General features: G+C 43.5%; 1 protein-coding gene, 1 long non-coding RNA gene and 1 pseudogene across 16 annotated transcripts in view; 1 reads left to right on the forward strand and 2 right to left on the reverse strand.

The window, feature by feature from the left end:
• The window catches only part of Ppp1r12b (protein phosphatase 1, regulatory subunit 12B), a 197,918-nt gene that overhangs the window by 38,243 nt on the left and 138,828 nt on the right, over positions 1 to 20,847 (reverse strand). Inside the window, exon 1 of one of the 15 annotated variants that reach the window (XM_087580781.1) lies at positions 8,356 to 9,059. Within the exon in view, the coding sequence (XP_087436907.1) occupies positions 8,356 to 8,457 (102 nt within the window). The 5' untranslated portion in view covers positions 8,458 to 9,059. 15 annotated transcript variants of the gene reach the window in all.
• On the reverse strand, positions 511 to 1,244 carry LOC148001625 (ubiquitin-conjugating enzyme E2 C pseudogene; annotated as a pseudogene).
• On the forward strand, positions 18,955 to 20,578 carry LOC148001626 (uncharacterized). Its single transcript, XR_015635952.1, has 2 exons — positions 18,955 to 19,982; positions 20,085 to 20,578. It is a non-coding gene; the product is annotated as an uncharacterized LOC148001626 (long non-coding RNA).

A 20,847-nucleotide genomic window follows, 5' to 3' on the forward strand; every position in this document is an offset into this window, starting at 1 on the left:
TAGGTGTGCTAAATCTACCTTGTCTGGATGCCACTACCTGAATGTTTCAAAGAGCCTCTCAGCCGTGTTTCTTCCTCAAGTCTGCCAACTCAGTTTGTTCTCTTTTCTCTGTCCCTATCCTGTATCCATCCTGCTACTCTATCAGCCCTCGAGCTTTGTCACTCCATCATCTAAACAGCAGGATGCTTCCCTGTGTGCCCTGAAGAATGTCTCAGATCTGCCACGTCTGACCCGAAACCCTGCTATTAGGGGACAACTGACTGGACCATTTCCTGCTGCCCCTGCATTTACCTTCCAATGCTTATTTCTCCAATATGCAGTCTGGATCATAGCTCTACTTCAGACTGTCAATCCTCTGTCCACAGGACAATTCCCTAAATCCTCAGAGGAATGACTAAGAGCCACCCAGCATGAACCCTCATTTCTTTCTTTTTTAATACACAAACAATCAACATGTATTTATTTAATATACATTGTAAGGGTTCAAGCAGACTTAATTAAAAAAATAAAACAAAACAACAGCACAGCTCAGAAATCAAAGGAAAAGGACAGGCAATTTAAGAAAAAAGACGACAAAGAGAGAGCTGGAGAGCTTGTGTCAGGGCTCTTGGCTGGACGCCTGCTTTGACTAGGGCTCTTGTAGGTACTTAAATGCTGTGGGGTTTTTCCAGAGCTCTGCAGCATGTGTGTTCAAAAGGCTATTGATGTTGGGTTCTCCTAGCAGGCTCTGGATGGAGAGCAAGATGGTCCTGACAGTGCAGCCCACTTATCCTTGAGGATGTCCAGGCAGATGTTGCCCTGGGTGTCCATTCTGGGCTGTTAGCAGGGTGTGAGGAACTTCACCGTGGGTGTGTTGTAAGGGTAGCCACTGGGGAACTCTAGGGAGAGTTTATACCTCAGGTGTTCATATATGGTGCCCGCTGCTCTGTGGAGGGTCCCTACTCATTTGAACAGGTTGGCGGAAATCTCTTTGTCACCAGACATCATGAGGGCCATCAGCTCCTGCTGTGGCCTCTTGCCCACAGGGCCTTGGGCAGTGCCCCTACAGGACTTGGCTCCTTTTTGAACCCAGGCTGGCAGCAGCTGGGTTGCAGTTTTGGTGGCACGGAGACAGGAGTGTGGAGATGAAAGGGCAACTTCTCATTTCTTATTATAAATATCATCTCTCATTCTAGCCATACTGACTAACTGCAGCTCTGAAGACAATGCTGTATTTCCTCAGGCCTTTTCCCTCTGCCTCTGCAGTGTGGACCTTCTTTGTCATCTAGGTTCTATTCTGCATACACAAGGATAATACATTTTTTATGTGACTCAACTAAAACACTCTGAACCGATGTCCTTATTAGAAAATTTATCTCCCTATGATATGAACTTCATTTCTCAATTAGAAAATATGTCTTTCACTTATAAATTCCAGAATCCAAAATAGGGGTTACAACATAGCACCTGCTTATGAGATGCTAACTACGGAAGGAGCACTAGTAGAGCAGATTGGCTGGCATGAGGCACAGTCTGTCATCCACATTACTGGAGCTGAGGGAGGAGGATTGCCCATGAACTGAAGACTAGCCCACAGTGAGACCACATATCAAAACAGAGCATATGACTTATTACCTGCTTCCCACGGAATCATGGGAAGTAGAATAGTAAGAGCAGGACACAGCCTTCAGAACGGAGCTGATGTCTTCAAAACTCCCAGTCTTTCTGGTCCACAAACCCTGGCTTCAGAAGCTACGTTATGTATGGATGGATTAACAGAACCAGTATGTCTACTTAGAACCTGAGTAATGGTTTCCAAGGGGACTCTACTTCCATCCCTACAGACTCTACCAGTACTGCTCAGGAAGATTCCCTGGACTGAAGAATTGTAGTTTATTGACTTTTCTTGAAAAAAAAAAAAAAGGATAGTGGCTTTAATTAGGCAGAAAAAAATGGCTAACAGATTGCATCCTAATTACCCAGAAAAATGTTTCTTTCTCATTCCATGATAATGAATTATAAAGTGGAGTTTAATGAAGAAAAACAAAAAGGATTCTAGACTGTGATGCCTCAGATGTAGAATCCTAGGTGAAGAGCACGGAATGCTACTCTATAAAAGTTTGTGGTGTTGGCCAGAGGCATCCACAGCACCTCCCACGGCTGATCAATGACCTGGATTGGAGAGGGAGTGCCCTAGTCCTGAAGACCAGAGATCCTAATAAATGAGCTCTCATGAAAGCTGCACTCTTTTACCACTCGATTCATCTAATGAATTGATTAGGGCGTACATTACTAGTTTGTATGGAGATATTTCTGTAAACTCTTTCCATTGAGATGTTAGACCTAAAGCAGCCCAGACTTAACACTAATGACCTCGGGTTATAAGTACAGGTCAAATCCTTGTACCACAAATGAGCAATTAACGCACAACTGCCTCGAAAGATTCCTAGGATTCAGATGTCCAGATGCTGATTCACCTCAAGATGTAGTCAGCACAGGTGTCATCAAACGAGCACTGCACTTTGGGCTCTACTAGTATGCATACACAGATGTGCGGGTGCACATACACACATGCACACACATACATATATGTTCTATATTCTCTCACACACATGCATATATATGTTCTATATTTATATTTGTTCTCTCTCATTCTCTTACACATGCACACACATGCATATATATGTTCTATATTTATATTTGTTCTCTCTCTCTCTCTCTCTCTCACACACACACACACACACACACATACACACGCACGCACAACTTCTTTTTTGAGGTACAATCCTGTTATATAGCTCAGGCAGACTGGCTTTAATCTTGTGATTCTTCTGCCTCAGCCTCCTGAGAGCTATTCTCAGGAGTACGTCACACTATATTAAAGGGGCACATTTTAACAAGCAAATAGTACTCTGATAGTAAATATATGTGGTTCCAATTTTTTAACTTTTTTCTTTTTAAGTTTTGGTAGCACTGGGATCTGACATAGGGCCGTGCACAGTGCACATTCTAGGCTCCATGACTAAGGTTCTTTAGGCCTGGCTCTTTCTTAAACTTATTTTGAGACATGGTCTCAGTAAGTTGCCCAGGCAATCCTTAAACCTGTTGTTCTCCTGCTTCCTCTGCCTCCCGAGCAGCTGGGATCACGTGCAGGTAGGTCTGGCTTAGAATTTAATGCTGGAAAAGCTGTTCTGAAAAGAAGCCTTAAAGGCAACTATATGAATTACGCATCTCATGTCCCAGCTGCCTCACGGTAAGAGAGGAGAGTTTCTACTACAAAGAGGCACAGTTCTGCTTTTCCAGGGTAACAAATCAGATGACAGAGCAATAGCTCATAGAGACGTTAGACCATAAAGCAAGCCAGATCAAATATTTCAGATACAATTTTAGATACAGGATATGCTGAACTATGAGATACCAAAGTACCCGTTCAGGAAACCACTTCATTAACCCACAGAAGGCTCAACCAGCAGTGCCACCAACATACCAGAGCCACTCTCAGTGAGGGCTGGAGGGATGCAGGAGGGTAAAGAGGAACAGAGGAACACTTTACCTAAGAGAGAGAAAGGCTGATGGTATGGTTTATTTTGGAGGATACACGGTTTTACATGTAGCTGAGGCTAGCTTTGAACTCAATTAGCCAACGCTAGGCTCAAATTTGTCATCTTAACGTTTTTGCCTCAGCCTCCTGAGAGCTAGGCATATGGCACCACCACACCAGGCAACAGGTATTTTTTTTTTTTTTACATGTAAGCATGTTTTGCCTGCATGTATGTATGCAGATCATGTGCTTGCCTGGTACTCATGGAAGTTACTGGGGTCTCTGGAACTGGAGTTATGGATTGTGAGTGAGTCAGCATGCGGTCTGCTGGAAATCAATTGGTCCAATATAAGAACAGCAAGTGCTCTTAATCGGGGAGCGCTCTCCAGCTTTTAAGGGAGTGCTTTTTAAGACAATGTTTAAGGATATAATTTATGCTCAGATACTATTAAAAATATGAAGGAGCAAGGAAACACCTATCTTGACTGTATTTGAGGACATGTATTTTCTTTTGCATGTGAGGGATATTTCACTGGGGAGATAGCCACACACTATTCAGGCGGCCCTGAGTGTTCTGTTGTTGGTGATGGTGGTTGGTCTTATTTATTTGTTTGTTTGTTTTACATTTATTGACTTATTTTGTGTCAGCACATGTGTTTGTGCAGAAGTCAGAGGACAACTTGAGGGGGGTTTTCCTCTTCTTCCATCATTTCCTGGGGATCAAACTCAGGTCACAAGGCTTAGTGGGAAGTGCCTTAACCTACTAAGCCATCTTGTTGGCCTGGATTAGACTTTCTTACTATTAAAAAGGTCACAGGCTTACTAAGTACAGAAATCTGGCATTAGGCAATTCAGAAAGCATCAGATACTGCCAAGAGTTCAAAAGAAAAGGTATGTGATAAAATAGTTTCTGGTTTTGCACTCAACAAAACTCATCCTATCTTTGTTTTTACAAGTTAAAAATAATACCTATTCAGCTAGTTTCAATTTACCCATAGGGCTTCTTGGACGTTTGTTGAAGAAGAAAATGTTCATTTAAGAATTCTCTGGCGCAAGGCCTTGGGTTCGGTTCCCAGCTCCGAAAAAAAGAACAAAAAAAAAAAAAAAAAAAAAAAAGAATTCTCTGAAGACATTCTCCTTGTATGGAGCATTTATATTTAGCTCCATTAACACCACTAGAATAATAATAAAATTTTAAATACCTGTTCAAAAATTCAGTCCTGTTTTGAAGAATGTTAGGCCAATCAGGGGCTGTACTTTCTCAATGCTTGCAATCTCCATTTGGGGGAAGGGGCAAGACTTCAAGATAGAGTAATTGGCCATGTCTTTATCGTAAAGGACTAGTCATTTTCTTTAAGAGAAATCTAAGGCCTACAAGGTCTCGAGATCTGTGGTGTTTCTGGCTCCAGAGGGCATGGCTGGAATTTAAGAACCAGTCACAAGAGAGTCAATTATGGCCTGTCAGTTGCCTCCCGTGGTCAAAGACACAGCATTCTTCTTCCCTACAATTTCAATTTCCCATGCCCCTACAGCTACCGAGGTTTAACTATTATTTTGGCCCATAGCAGACCCTTAAACTTGACCTTCAAGTCTACCTGTTTGCATTCCAGTGTTGTTGATAAGGATTTTTAAAGTACAGCTTAAAACTCTGCTGCTCTCTCCTCTAGCCCAGCAAGATGCCCAAAGGAAAGAAGGCCGAGGGGGAGAGGGTGACCCCCGCCACTGCAGCCCCAGCCACTGCAACCCCAGTCCCTAGTTGTCGTCAAGAAACAGAAGGCCAAAAATGTGGTCACAAGAAATTTGGCATTGGGTGACTCAGCTGCTTAAGTTTGCCCACAAGTGCAGGCCAGAGACAAAGCAGGATAAGAAGCACAGGCTACTGGTCTGTGCTGAGAAGAAAGCTGCTGGCAAAGGGGACATCCCAACTAAGGGACCACCTGTCCTCCGAGCAGAGGTCATACAGTCACCACCTTGGTGGAGAAGGCTCAGCTGGTGGTGACTGCCCACGATGTAGACCCCATTAAGCTGGTGGTTTTCCTGCCTGCCCTGTGTCGAAGGATGGGGTGCCCTACTGCATCATCAAGGGAAAGGCCAGGCTGGGGCGCCTGGTCCACAGGAAGACAGGCACCACTGTTGCCTTCACACAGGTTAACTCAGAAGACAAGGGTGCTCTGGCTAAGCTGGCAGAAGCTATTAGGACCAATTATAATGACAGATATGACGAGATCCACTGCCACTGGGGAGGCAACATCCTGGGTCCTAAGTCATTGCCAAGCTGGAAAAGGCAAAGGCTAAAGAACTCGCCACTAAACTGGGTTAAATGCACACCAAGTTTTCTGTATATAAATATAATTACAAAATTATCTTAAAAAACAAAAAACCCCAACTCTGCTGCTTACTATCCAAGTGATGCTAGGCAAGCCATGTCACTCTTATGTGATCCATTTAGCCCCCAGCGTGCAGGGCAGCAGAGGACCAACCTGTTACAAGTAGGCATCAGAAGAAACATGAGTACAAAACCACAATAAATGCATTGATAAGGCATATCCAAAACACAGGTACACCCAATCTTTTAACCAGGTGCCCTGATTAGTCAAACGTGAGCGTACATCAAGAGACAAATGAAATCTCATGAGAAGACTTCTACCTTGGTGACTAGTCCTAAGTGTCAACAGCCTCCAAACGAAGATATAATGGAGCCCTAGTGCCCTATGGGAATCAACACTCTCAACAGGATGGCTCACACCATCTGGTCACTGGTTATAGTAGACTGATGCTAGTGTGGGAGTCCATAGCACTGACCAGCCACTAAAACTGGGAGACGGGCTTTTATTAAACCTACCCATGTTTTGATTTCCTGTAATCTAAACCCTCACATTTTCTCGCACTGTGTCCTCTGTCTAAGGCAAGAGTGGGAGGTAGGAGAATGCCTCCATGAAAAGGGTGGAGGCAGGAAGAAAGAAGACCAAACTGCCAATGAAGGAAGGAAAAGGAGAAAAGAGGAGGGCAGTTACTAACTAGGAACTTGCTGAGTGATCACAGGTATGGCCTATGTCCCTGGGAGCTGTGTGTGAGGACTGAGCATTAACCAGGGGCTCTTCACATACAAAAGTGCCATGGAGTATGGGGGGTGGGCAGTAAGAGGAAGCATTAACCGAGGTAACGGTACTGTGGACATCAACTAGGGGCTACCAAAAAGCATCCATTGGCTCCTGCCAAAAGGGCCTGAAGCCCTGTGGTAAAGGGAGGTAGTGTCTCTTTACACAAGGGGAAGAAACATTCTAGGAGCTCAGAAGACACTGCACACCACAGCCTCCCTTGGTCCTCTCACAAAAGGAAACCTGAACAAAGCAGTTTCACATAAAAAACATCTTTTTTTTTTTTGGTACTCTAGTAAGTAAATATCTCTGGTTGGAGTCCCAGACCAATATGCTGCATTCCAAATTCTATTACATGATAACGTACACTTGGAGACACTGAAAACGAAAATAAAACAGTAAAAAGAAGCTGCTGGGGTTTCCTGCAGAATTTTCCCCACAGCTCTCCAAATAAGGGAGCCCAACTGCCCTCTTCTTACGCTGTGTGTACGCTACACCACAGTCTAGCTCCTAAGAGGGAGCTGCTCCTCGCCCACTACCTAATATGCCCATCAGGGCTTCTCGCTGCTCAGCTAGTAGCATTTCTTGCTTTTGCCAGCTTTTGACCAAGGAGGACACTAAATTAGGCACCAATGTCTCTATGTTTAAACATTCAGCAGAGACAGTCACCAGAGGCAATGGAGAAAGTCTCAAGTGGCCTTGCCTAGGATGTCACCTTATCCTCGCTGGCTGTCAAAGGTCGGAGTTATTTCTTTGGCTTTTAAGCAAGAAGTTTCCTGATGGCACCTGGGAGGAAGGTTGAATGTATCCACAAGGTTAATTCATTCTAACTTTCTGCCACTTACAGAGACATAAACAGGCAAAGGCATACACTATTGTATGCATACACATCTGAATATGCATGTAGGACTTGCAAAGATGGAAATCTGTTTTACACAGCTTCATGCCATTCGGGAACTTTTTCTCTTGAAATAGTACTGATTCATAAAACACAGGAAAAACAGCAACTGACTATGGACAAACAAAAAAAAAGCAAACAAGCAAACCCTTAAGAAAATCTCCATAAGACCCTGCAATAAAACCCTGGACTCTGCTAGGCATGGTGGCATACGCCTCTATTCCCAGTGCCTAGCAAGCTGAGGCAGGTGGAGCCCTTTTAGTTTGACGAGGCCAGTCTGTTCCACATATCGAGCTCTAGACCAACCAAGGCTACCTAGTGAGACCCTGTCTCAAAAAACAAAAACAACAACAACAAAGACAGAAAAACCCCAAACACAAAAACAAGAAACAAACAAAAAAAACAAACACAAAAACCAGAAACAAACAAAAAACAAACAAACAAACACAAAACCAGAAACAAACAAACAAAAGAAAACTGAAAAAACCCAGCCCACCAACCAAAAAAATAAAACAAAATGAAAAAACTAAACAACAGATCACACAAAACAAAAAGCTCTCCAGAATCTTACTACCAAGCATTTACAACAGATCAAAAGCTAAAAGGCAGAAACCGTAGCTCGAGTTATTTAAGTCTGCTTCTACTTAAGACAGTATCGAGTACCTCGAGTCACAACCCCCTTAGGAAAGCTGGCTGGGGCTTTACTTGCAATCTCACTCTTCATTAATTCTCCAGACTCTGAAATGCCCCGTTTTCTCAGCCTCAGCCTGCAAGTTACATGTAAACACACTTCCCACCTTTGACATGCTATGATCAGACATAAATAAAAAAAGGCTTACTCGGAGTGTCTTGGCAGTCGGGGAGGGAGATGCTGGGGGCGAATCAGACTGAGATTTCCTATTCCGTGTGAATTCCTTACTTCGTGTATATAAAGAGGACATGGTTCCCGGGGTTGGAGACAGACACCCAGCCTCTGGATTCTTCACACAAAGCTGGGATCTGTCCCTGTAGACAACTTTTACAGAATTCCTCCTTTTGAGCTGATACAAGATGACTTTAGAGAGAACTAAAGGTTAAAAGCTGCCTTGCGAATCACTGTCTTGAGCTCTGAGCCAGGCAGTCCACAGTTACAGCATGAGTGCTGTGTCCCATCAGCGTTCCATGTACTTCAGTCACAAGCATGGGCAGTAGGAGGCGTGTGCCAAACGCCACCTTTTGTGCCTAGACCGAATCCATGATCCTGCTCAGGCTGGCTGGGGAATAAGACCTGAATCTGGGCTCCCGACGACTCCTGAGTGAATCCCAGAGGAATGGCGGTCCTGGCTCCTGCTGCAGAGTCTGGGGACAAGTACTGTCCCTTTATCCAGAAGGAAGAAACACACGTCCCGGGGACTCACCCAGTCTCACTCCACTGGGCTGTCAGGGTCTGAACTGCTGTGCTAAGCTCAGGTTAAATGACTAAAACACAGAGAAGGAACTAAGTGTTTGTGGGAAGGAAGCAGTCTGAGGAAGTGAAGCTTTCCTAAGTTCTTCCAGACGAGCTGCCTTTGCTCTAAACACGCAGAGTCATACGCACATCTTTCCCCTCCCTCTTCTATTTTCTGACATTCCAAATCCCCATTCGCTCAGCGAGGAATGCTGGAGAATAGCCAAGGGCAAGGATTCACTTTCAACCCAGAACTTGGTTGCCACTTGTAGAAGGAAAAGAAAGCCGCTAGCTTCTAGGAATGGAGGCTGCGGGCACGCCTAGGGCAGCCCCACAGCCTCCAGTAGATACTACCCCAGAGCAGACAGCAGTTGCCAAGGCTCATCTCTGTAAACCCCTCTTTTGCTCAAGAGAATGGTGATTTTCAGCTCTCATATCTCTCAAGTAACAGGCCCAGACAGAAATATGAAAGTACCTTCAAGCCTTTTATGTGAAGTTTTAAAGCCTTGTCATTCTTGCACTGCAAGAAAGGCCAGCTTGAAACTCTGGGCACTGCAGGGTAAGTTCCGTAGACCAGAGATCTTACTGGCTAAGTCTCTATTAGAAAATGTGTCAGAGCTTCATGGGACGCCCCACTCAGGAAGGAGTAAGATTTGAAAGCGGCATAAAGGTGACGGGAAACAATGACTGATAGATGACAGCAGCACAGAGAAAATTAAGAGTTAACAAGAAAGGAATTTCTTTGCTGGGCGTTGAAGGAGCTTGCACTTGGCCTTGAAGAAACATCTCGTTTAATCTCTTGCTCTCTTGTCATGGCTGCACTGTCTGGGCATTTCTAGGCCAAACGCTTTTGAAGCCAATGGGTTTATCCTCAGAGTAACAACTTACTTCGCTCCAGCCTCATGGAAACTCTATCCTATTCTCCCCTCTCCACATGGAATTTATACTCCCCCCCCCCCCCCTTAACTCTTCCAACTAATGACTTGCTTGCCTTGGTTGTTTTGATATCTCTTTTATTCCAAACACTAATTTTGTGAAGTTAAATAAGCAGAAGTGATCATCTACTCGGGGCGGGGGTCAGTTTAATGAATGCAGTTGGAAAGGATTTACAAAGAAGTCTTGTAAAGAAAGAAAGTCTTTCAGTGTGAAAACAGTTCCATAAGACTAGCTAATCCTACAATATGCTGGAATTATAGTTTCCGTCTAAAATGCCAATTATTGTGAGAATTCTTATCTATGAATTTTTCTTGTATTTATTTTGTCTGTGTCTGATGTGGTACTCATGTGCCATGGTGTGTGTGTGTGTGTGTGTGTGTGTGTGTGTGTGTGTGTGTGTATGTGTGTGTGTGAGTGTGTGTGTGTGTGTACATGTAAGTCAGAAGACAACTTGAAGGAGCTGCTTTTTTTTTCCTTCACCATTTGGTTTCCAGGGATTGAATCAGGTTGTCAAGTTTTGAATCAGATCCTTCACCCACTGAGCTATTTTACTGATCCCTGATCTGTAAACTTTAAAATATGGATATATCTTACATAGTTAACCGTGTCATTATGTTGGATGAGTATTATCATGGTTACCCTATTCTTTGACATGACAGAAAAACAAGCCCTCAGCAGTCTCAGTTTCTGGACCTGTTTCTCGAAAGTTTATAGTAACTCCACTTCCTAGCAATTAGAGAGATCATAAACCCCCTTTATTCTTTTCACCAAGACAAGGTTTCTCTGTGGTAGACCAAGCTGAGCTTGAACTCAGACATCTACCTGCTTCTGCCTCCTGAGTGCTAGGATTAAAGGCGTGTGCTACCACCACCCAGCAAACTCCATTACTCTTAAATGGCCATTCTGCCCCTTCTCATTTATATCATATATCTATTTAAGGAAGTCCTAACAGTGACAAATTCCTTTATATCAGAGAGTTTTTGTATATCCTACGTCCCTGTCTCGCCCCAACCGACTTGGCCAACATTGCACAGTCAGCTAGAAGAGCGCAGAGCACCCCCGGGGATAAGCTCTTGCCAACTCAGCTGAACACAAGCTGATGTGAAAAGACCACCTGCCAATCAAGGCCACCAGGAAGCCAGGGCCTTACTGATGATTTAGAGGATCTGTGACACTCATAGAACACACTGGATCTGGGCCCGAGAGAACTTCTCCAGAAAGCTGAATCTAAATTCTTTGTTTACTTGGTTTGTATATATATTTCATTTTTTCCAAAACATGTATTGTTCCTTTAAGATTCAAAAAACATTAATTCCCCCAAAAGTGAAAGCATCTTTGATATCCAGTGAAGAGCTGAAAGGAAATGGACTTGGCTGCAGTTATACGGAGAACCTAGTTTTCAGCCTTCGTAGTGTTACCTCTAAAGTATGGATTCAGAGTCAAACAACCAGCCTTTGTCTCTGCACTGGCCCATGTTAAATTTTAACGTCCTAGCTAAGGACATTCTTGGTATCTGTTTGGTTTCAGACCCCAGGCCAAGTGTCTGAGGTGCATAATTTACACAGCAAAGCAGACCAGGCCTCCAGGTTCTCCCAGCATCCCTCAGTCCCTACCTGGTATATCCTGCCCCCAACTCTGAACTTTCCAGCCTAGGAGCTGGACTACCCTTCTCCCAGAGGCTCTTTCCTATACAAGCTAGACATCTCTTTCTTGCGCTCTCTCTCTCTCTCTCTCTCTCTCTCCCCCCCTCTCCCTCCCTCTCCCCCCCCCATGTAAGCACACCCCTTCCTTTCTCCCTCCCTTCTCTACACAGCCCTCCCCTTCTCCATGGAGACTTCTTTGGCCTTGGTCCTTGGGACCAATGAACTTGCCCACCCAAGAGCAGCTTCCCAATAAACCTGCCTTCAATATAACCTAATCTGGCATAAATTGGCTTACTTCACCGGCAGTGGAGAAATGACCTATCAGAGCTGGTGACATAACCTTACCTTTTTTTCTCTTTCTTTTTGTCTAAAAAGACAATCAGCCCAATGGGATATCTGAGATTAAGAGCTGCCCACCTGGCTCCTCTTTGCCTCCCCAGGCAGGAATTCTTCAGTTGATAACTGAAGCTATTCTTTCTCAGAGTAGATTAGTAACCAAAGAGCCTCCTTAAGAAAATCCCAGAAACAGACTCCCAATGAGCTGAGCTCTGCAGAAGACATTTGCTTAAAAAATAACTTAATTCAGAGAGGTAGGACAAAATGACAGGCTCGATTGTTTTATTTCTTCTAGGTAAGATAAAGGGAAGGGATTGGCGAGTATAAATTAATAAATGCAATAGTCTCTAACCATAAGAACAAGCAACTAACGGGTGTGTGTTTATGTTGACATATACCAAACATGTGACCATGAAGGAAGATCCTTACTTATAGAGGCATCCTGATCAGAACTCCCATTGATTCAACACTGCCAAAACCCACAGGAAAAATTAATAGGTCAGGCCTTTTCTTGTATTTTTTCCTTATTATTCAAATCAAGAAAATGAAATGCCATAGTTTACAAGTGACATTTGAAAACTTCTTTTCGGTGATGACCTCCATCAGCGACTGTGTTCCCACTGCGATGGCTATTTTTAGGAGTAAACTTGACACAGTCTAGAATCACCTATGAAGAGAGCTTCAATAAGGCCATCTGCCAGAGCGCAGGGGCGTGCAGGCATTCGAAGTGGCGTGTAGGCATGCCTATGAGAGACTGCCTTGACGGTAAGTGGTGAGGGAAGACACAGCCTCAGGTGAGCCGCACCATTCCTAGTTGGGCCTGGGCTGTTGGAGAGAGTGAGCTGTGCACTAGCAAGTGCATGCATTCGGTTCCCTCTGTTCGTAACTGTGGATGCCATGTGACTACAGGTTTCAAGTTCCTGTCACCTTCATTTCTCCGCTATGATGAAACGTAACCTGGAATTTTAGCTTTCTCCTAAGTGGCTTTGTCTCCAGGTGTTTTATCAAAGCAGGAGAAAAGGCACCCATCATGCTGTGCTGTGCCAGAGAGCATGTGGGCTTTACAGTCAGTCATGTACCCTGGGAGCTAAACCTCTGCTCAACTACCTGACGTGGTTGGCTTCTTTAACCTCAGTGAGTTTTATTTGGGTCACTTCCAACACAATGAAATATAATGTGCAGTTATATGGTTTAGGGTTAATATAGAGAAAATTAACTAAATCATATCCAACATGACCATACTTAATACAAGGTAGTTACCACAAAAAGTGCTTGGTAATACCCATATGGGTTTATAAAATTCTACATAAAAATCATAGGGAGGCAAAAGCCTAAACATCAGCTTTCACGTTTTACGCTGTTTTTCTTTCTTAAAGAATGACTTCATTTTTAATTATGTGTATGTCTGCACATGACCACACAAGTGCAGGTATATAAGGAGGCTGGAGGTGTCAGAGTCCCTGGAGTCGGAGTCCCAAGTGGTTACAACTGCCTATGTGAGTGCTGGAATTGAACTCAGGTCCTCTGGAAGAGCAGTGCACTTTCTTCACTGCTGAGTCCTCCTCCAGCTCCTGCCTCTGCTTTTCTTAAAGCCATATAAAGACTGCTACTAGAGTGATAACAGAATCTCCTCAAGGACTTAAGAAAGAACTTCTTCCTCCGCCCACCTTGCTCCTTGTCTTACTTCCTGGAAGGTAGAGCCCGGAATAAAGGGGTGATATGGTAATGAAGCCACAGCCTGGTATAGTTAGGGGACTGCGCTTACCTAAGGATGCTGAACAAAATGTAAATGTACTAAAGATAACAGGCAATAGGCTTTTATTGTTTTTAAAAAAGATATAAATATGAAAGCCAGAAGACTTGTCTGTGTTTTTAAACAGAAGTGAAAGTGATGATACAGTTCATGGTTTTCAGTCAGACAGTTAAATGGAAATGTGTGCATGTATATATTCCCTTGCCTTTTCTTACTCAGAGGCCTGGGAAGAGAACACCCCAGTAATATTTGGAGACCAGCAGCTGAATCCTGCTGCTGAATGCTACTCTTAACTGAAAGGAACAGTTACAGTGGATGATTGAGTAAATTTTACAAGACCCCAAGTATTCCTTTATAATCACTTGTTAACCACTGAAGAGTGAAAGAGCTCATCCACAGAGACTCTGGGCACACGGCATCTTAATCTACAGTCAACAGGACAGTGTGACAGGACAACATAGTGTCATTCCTGTGACATCATGACACCATGGTGCCAAAAGGGTAGACTGCTCCACTTACACTGAATCACTGGATACACCCCAACTAACGGGTATGGAAGTCTGGCCTCTTATCTCAAACATCAATGTAGAGTCTAGGAGGGACTGACTAGAGAGTAAAACCTTGGTGGGTTCATGACTCAGGTCTGGGTCCTTTATTAGAAGTGACATTGTTGTGACAATTGGTGAGACCTAAACTTGGTCACTGAGTGAAGGCATAAAGGGTTCTTTGTCCCACTCTTAAGTATTATGTGGTTTAAAATTGTTTCAAAATGAAACAAAACAGTCTGGTTCTCACATCTTACGGGGTGTAAAGAGGACAAATGATGCCCTACCTCCAGAGAACGCTTGAGAAATAGCTTCTCACTTCAGAGGACTCTAGGATTTCACAGAACAGGGGTTGTCAAAGCAACTATTTGGGGGTACAATGGCTATAATTTGAGACTCATTAATAGGTCATAAATCAAGTTATTGGCTCACAGCCAGATCAATAAAAAGTGAAACAGACGAGTAAATTATACTGTGTTACACAGCAGGGTTATCTTTCTTGAAACGGTTGTCTTGGTGGCACAGGATACATCTATAAATGTACACAGTATGTATTGGTTGCAGGTATACAAAGGTTTGAAGGTGATGGTGTGAAGACATGGATATAACCAAAAGATTAGTACAAGTCTTTTGGTGAAGGAAAGAGCTGAACAGTTTTTAGTCAGGCATAAGGCAGGGACAGCCATCCAATTTCTGAGCTATTAAACTGGCAACGGGTATGTGCTTGAAGTGAAACTGATCCAATATTACATTTCATCAGTTAAGTTTGAAAACACTATAGTTACTACTCACAAACCCAATGTGGAATTTGACAAATACAAATTTATAAGGTAGGAGAAATGATATGGTAGCCAGTGTCAGACCGTTCTCCACACAAACATGGAGGTTCAAATGCACCCTGCGGTTCTTTATGTGGTATATGCCATGAAGAGTCCTTGAATGTCACTAAAAGTTTTTTGAGACAGAGTCTGACCTTGTATCCCTGACTGGCCTCAAACTCAGAGATTTGCCTCCTCAGAGTCCTGGGATTACAGGTGTCTGCCCCCAGTCCTGACTCGATGCTCCATTGTTTTAACTAGAGGAACTTGTACTTACCGTCATACCAAGGAAAGAATGTTGGGAATTATCACAGAACTTCCCCACCCCACCAAGCTGGCAATGAGAATCAAGTGTGGTTATCATATGAAGGGAGGGGCAGAAGCAGTTGCCTCTGTCTAGTTTTCAAGCTTCAATTAGGGAGAGGAAAGGAAGAGTTTGGGAAGTATATAGACTTAAAAAGAGAAGAAAGAGGGCAGGGAGATGGCTCAGCAGTTAAAATCTTAGCTGTACAAGCATGAGGACCTAAGCTCAACTCTAAAAGCCAGGTATAGTGGTCATCTGTAATCCTAGCAACATCACTGTAAATGGAACCTGGTGGACACAGGGCTGCCAGGAAGCAGGGGCCAGCTACACCACACCACCACATTTACACTTACGCTTACACTTACACACACACACACACACACACACACACACACACACACACACGGAAGGGGGGAGAGGAGAGGAGAGGAGAGGAGAGAGAGAGAGAGAGAGAGAGAGAGAGAGAGAGAGAGAGAGAGAGAGAGAGAGCTCTTTACGGACAGAAAAGGAGAACAGGATTATTCTGTAGTGCCCCTGTGACAGTCCTATCCTTACTGGTAATTTCAGGATTGATCCTGAGTTAGTGCTTATGGCAGTAAGTATTAGATGACTTTAGTGAGAAACCAGGTCTAGTCCTAGACTCTTCTGAAGAATCTTCAAGCCTGAAACTTAGGCATCTAAAAGTATGACTTCTATTCTTCTATTTTTGATACAGTGACAAAATTTAATTTGATAACTAAATTATGATTCAAAACTATGGGAAAGTCCCCTAGGAAAGGTGAGCACAGCTTCCAGACTCCAAAGGTCTTCAAGGCCCAAAGGGGACCCCCCCCCAACGGTTCAGTAGACATTACCTCATCTGTCAAGAATTTCTTGGCTGCTTCCTGCAAATCAACTTTTAAGTAGCTTAGTTTGTAATAAAGTGAGTTGCTATAATATGGGCATTTTACCTCAGATTTAGGGAGGTACTGAGGAGTCAAATATTACCAGCCAAGAATTATAGTTTAAATAGTTTACTCTCTCTTTGGAGCTAAGAGTCAAACACAGAACAATCCTTTTGGTGCCTGTTTATGAATTTAAGAGTCAGTGAATAGATTTTTATTTTTCATTGTCAACAGATACTTTTCCTTCATTAATCCATCTAACAACCATTAAAGTGCCTATTCTGTGCAAAGTGATATTTAGGGAAATATAAAGTTCTTTATAGTATGATTCCTATCTTCAAAGAAATCACAGGAAATCTTAAGATTTATATAACTACAACAGAATCTCCTAACTGCTTAAAAAAAAAAACCCAACCTCTAGCCTCCTACACACACACACACACACACACACACACACACACACACACACACACACACATTTAAATTATGTGTCTGTGTTGTGTGGGCTATGTGTACTTGGTTCTCACAGAGGCCAGAGGACAGCAGTGGACTCTGTGCAGCTGGAGTTTCAAGAGGCTGGGAATTGGATTAGGTCCTACAGTCCTTTTAATTGCTGAGTCATCACTCCAGGCCCGTCTATCATTTCTGACTTCATACTAAGCAAATGATATGTTCTTTGTTGTTGTTTGGTTTGGTTTAAGTGCTGGGGCTTGAACCCAGGGCCCTGTACATGCTTTGCAAGTACTCAGATACTGAATGGCATTCCCAAGTGCAATTAAGCTGCTTTTAAAATTCTTCTGATGGTCCGGAGGAGGCAGATCGGAAGCTCATCAGTGTCTGTTAGAGCTGCACTCACTGGGCTGTGCATTTACCCTGGTAGTTTGTGGGAAGGAATAGGCTCTCCCTCTCTGTTCTCCCATTTTACAGATTTATTTTTGTTATGAGTACTTTGCTTACATGTATGTACATGTACCGCACATGTGTCTCACACCCATGGAGGTCAGAAGAGTGTTGAATTCCTTGGAAATGGAGTTACACATAGTTGTGAGCTATCACGTGGGTGCTGGGAACAGAACTCCAGTCCTCTGCAAGAGCAGCCAGTGCTCTTAATCACTGAACCATCTTGAGTTTTAATGTTCTCCCATTTTAATGCCCGGCTTTGGTATAAGTGCCATGAAGACCCTGCTCTTTGGCAGAGGTGGGAGGGTTACGATGACAGCACAGTTAATAATGACTCCAGAGTGAGGAGAACACATTAGGGATTCCACCACAAACCTTTAATATGAATCCTGCTAGGATGGAAGAGGGGGCCTGGCCTTCAGTACACATGCATACACATGCACACACATGCACACATATGCACACACATGCACACACATGCACACACATGCACACACATGCATACACATGCACACACATGCATACACATGTATGGAAGTGTAGAACAGAGGGAACCAGGTAATTCTTTCAGTTCAAAAGAGAGCTTTTGATTGTGTTCTTTTAGAAAAGGCAATAAAAGTTAAATCAGGATTAGAAACACATCCACTGCAAAGCTTATGCACATTCTGTTGGGCTGTTGGTTACAAGGGGAGGAGGCAGTGTCATTTTAAAGTACAAGGTAGCAATTGAGAAAAAAAGTAAACAGGACCTACAAACTGCCCAGTTGGAGCTTATAAATCTTTACCTCTTGTATGCATGTACACATATTTATGTTCACATATGCATGGGGTGTGTGTATGCGTACAGATGTGTGTGGGTGTGGTAGACTCTCGTGTTCACATGAGTGTGCATGGGTGTGTATAGATGTGTGTGGATGTGGTGGACTCTCATGTTCATATGTATGTGAGGGTGTGAATAGATGTGTGTCGATGTGCTGGACCCAAGACTCATGTTGGATTCTTCCTTGATCACTTTCCACTCTGTTCATGGAGTCAAAAATCTCTCAGCTGAACCCAGACCTACACAATATGGCCAGTCTGATCAACCAGTTTTCCAGGATCTTTTGTCTTCATCTTGTTAGTGCTGGGATTACAGGCAGGTCTCCATGCCCACCCAGCATGGGCTCTGGGAATACAAACTTTGGTCTTAATGCTCTTCTGGTCCTGTGGCAAGCCCTTTAACCACCGAACCACTTCTTCAACCCCAAAATAACTTTTATTAGTCCACAAAACATTACAAATTTTGTGGTCATGTACTTAAAAAAATCATGTTTTAGTATTATTGTGAAAGTTTAAATCTCAAGAATGTATTTAAGGGTAAGATATTATAATTGGTCTATTCCGGGTGTGTGTGTCACATATACCCGCCGGCCAGCGAGCCCCAGAGACCCTCCTCTTTCTGTCCACTCAGCAGTTCTTGGATTACACAAGTATACCACAGCACCTGGTGCTGCTACTTTTTAACATGGGCGTTAGAAATCCAAACTGATTCCTTATGCTTGTCTAGCAAGAATCTTACAGACTAAGGTGTCTCCCAGCCCTGAGTTTCATGTTTTGTAGGTAAGTTTACAGTAGCAACAGCTTAGAAAGGCAAGCACTTGAAGAAGGCTAATTCTTTTTCATGTGAGCAACTGAAGCTTAATTCCACTTTCATGTGTCTCTGTAATGGTGGGTTATCATCAGCTTGGAAGATCCAGGCACTGGACCTTACCCTCATAATCAAACAACGACTTTAGCTACAGTGGTCTACGGTTACCAATTATGGTCAGAATAAGACGAGAGTCTTCTCTGGTCCTGGGAGAAGACATGAACTGCCTAGAAAACAACTTTAAAAAGTTTTTTTTTTTTTTTTTTTGAGACAAGGTCTTACATAGCCCAAGCCAGTCTCAAATTAGCTGATGATGACCTTGAATAGATAACAATTTAAACCTGGCTCCAGGGGCCATGAACCTTACAAATTACTGTCTAGCAAGAGGTGTTCTGATAAGGAGCAAAGACATTGGCCTTTCTGTAAGAGTCAAATCAAACAGACCCGTCAACCAAGAGAACAGGACAAAGTCCTTCAGGAAAAGCAGCTTACAAATGGTATAGAACCTGCACAGGCTGTAGACCAGGGCAGGGGCCTCTCTTGTCATTGTCTACTTCCATCCCGTAAGTGTGCTCTGCTCTGCAACTGTCTCTTTGGCCACTGACCACTCCCTCACACTCCAGGGTGTGTTCTACTTCACTCTGCCATATTATAAATCTAAATCCTGCTTAGTATAAATTCTTTCGGTGGTAATCACAAGGACTAGGAAGCCAGTATCAGCCTCTGGTGACATATTGGTGAAGGAGGTCAGTGTGGAGATTTGCTCTTCCTCTGCGTTGGCAACAGACCCTGATAAAGACTGAGCCTGAAGAATGCTCATGGTGCTCAGATAAGAAAAACACTGTCCACACTGCTGAGGGTGAACTCAATCTTCTCAATATGACTGAGAGCAACAAAAGTGAGTTGGATTTTTCTTGTTGTGTTGTTTTGGGTTTTGTTTTGTTTTGTTTTGTTTTGTTTTTTGAGACAGGGTTTCTCTGTGTAGCCCTGGCTGTCTTGGAACTTGCTTTGTAGACCAGGCTGGTCTTGAACTCAAAGATTGCCCTGCCTCTGCCTCCTGAGTGCTGGGATTAAAGGTGTGCACTTCCACCACATGGCTAACAAAGTGTTTTTTTGTTTTTTTTTTTTAAAGTGGAGTTTAAAAAATAAAATTAGTTAAAGAGTTCAAAAATAGGGGTTGGGGATTTAGCTCAGTGGTAGAGCGCTTGCCTAGCAAGCACAAGGCCCTGGGTTCGGTCCCCAGCTCCGGAAAAAAAAAAAAAAAAGAAAAAAAGAAAGAGTTCAAAAATATAAAAGTAGGGGTTGGGGATTTAGCTCAGCGGTAGAGCACTTGCCTAGCAAGCGCAAGGCCCTGGGTTCGAACCCCAGCTCTGAAAAGAAAAAAAAATATATAAAAGTAGCTCAAAATACATGACTGGGCACGGAGGCGGCAGAGGAAAGGCACTTGCTGCTAAGCCAGCAACCTGAGTTAGATTCCCCAGATCCTACATGTGGGAGGAGAGAACTAGGTCCCAAAATCTGTCCCTTGACCTCTACATGTGTCCTATCATGCTCAGGCATGTGTGGTGCAAATATACATAAATGAAGAAAACATTAACATACCATTTATCTGTGACCTTTGTTAGGACCACAGATATCCAGAGGTAGTTTTGGGTATGTATAGCACAACATTTATGAGACCATATATTTTAAATCTACCCATTTTATCATACATATACAGTACCTAAGGCACTATACAAGTCAAAGACAAAGATACTGTCTCAGTCACTGTTCTACTGCTGCAAAGAGACACCATGGCCAAGGCAAGTCTTACGAAGAAAAGCATTTTTGTTTTGTTTTTTGAGATAGAGTAGTCCTGGCTGTCCTAGAACTTGATCTGTAGACCAGGCTGCCCTTGAACTCACAGAGATCTGCCCGCCTCTGTCTGCAACATTTAATGGGGGCTAGCTCACACTTTCAGAGGTTTGGTTCATTGTCACCATGAGGGAGAACATGGAGGCACGCTTGGCACTGGAGCAGTAGCTGGGAGCTGCATTCTGACTGACAGGCAAAGAAGGAGGGAGGGAGGGAAGTGGGGAGATCGGGGCTAGCATGGGCCTCTGAAACCTCAAAGCCCACCCCCAATGACACATTTCCTCCAACAAGGCCATATTTCTACTC

This window comes from Rattus norvegicus, chromosome 13, assembly GCF_021556685.1.
Source record: "Rattus norvegicus strain SHRSP/BbbUtx chromosome 13, alternate assembly SHRSP_T2T, whole genome shotgun sequence".
In the NCBI taxonomy this organism is placed as follows: domain Eukaryota; kingdom Metazoa; phylum Chordata; class Mammalia; order Rodentia; family Muridae; genus Rattus; species Rattus norvegicus.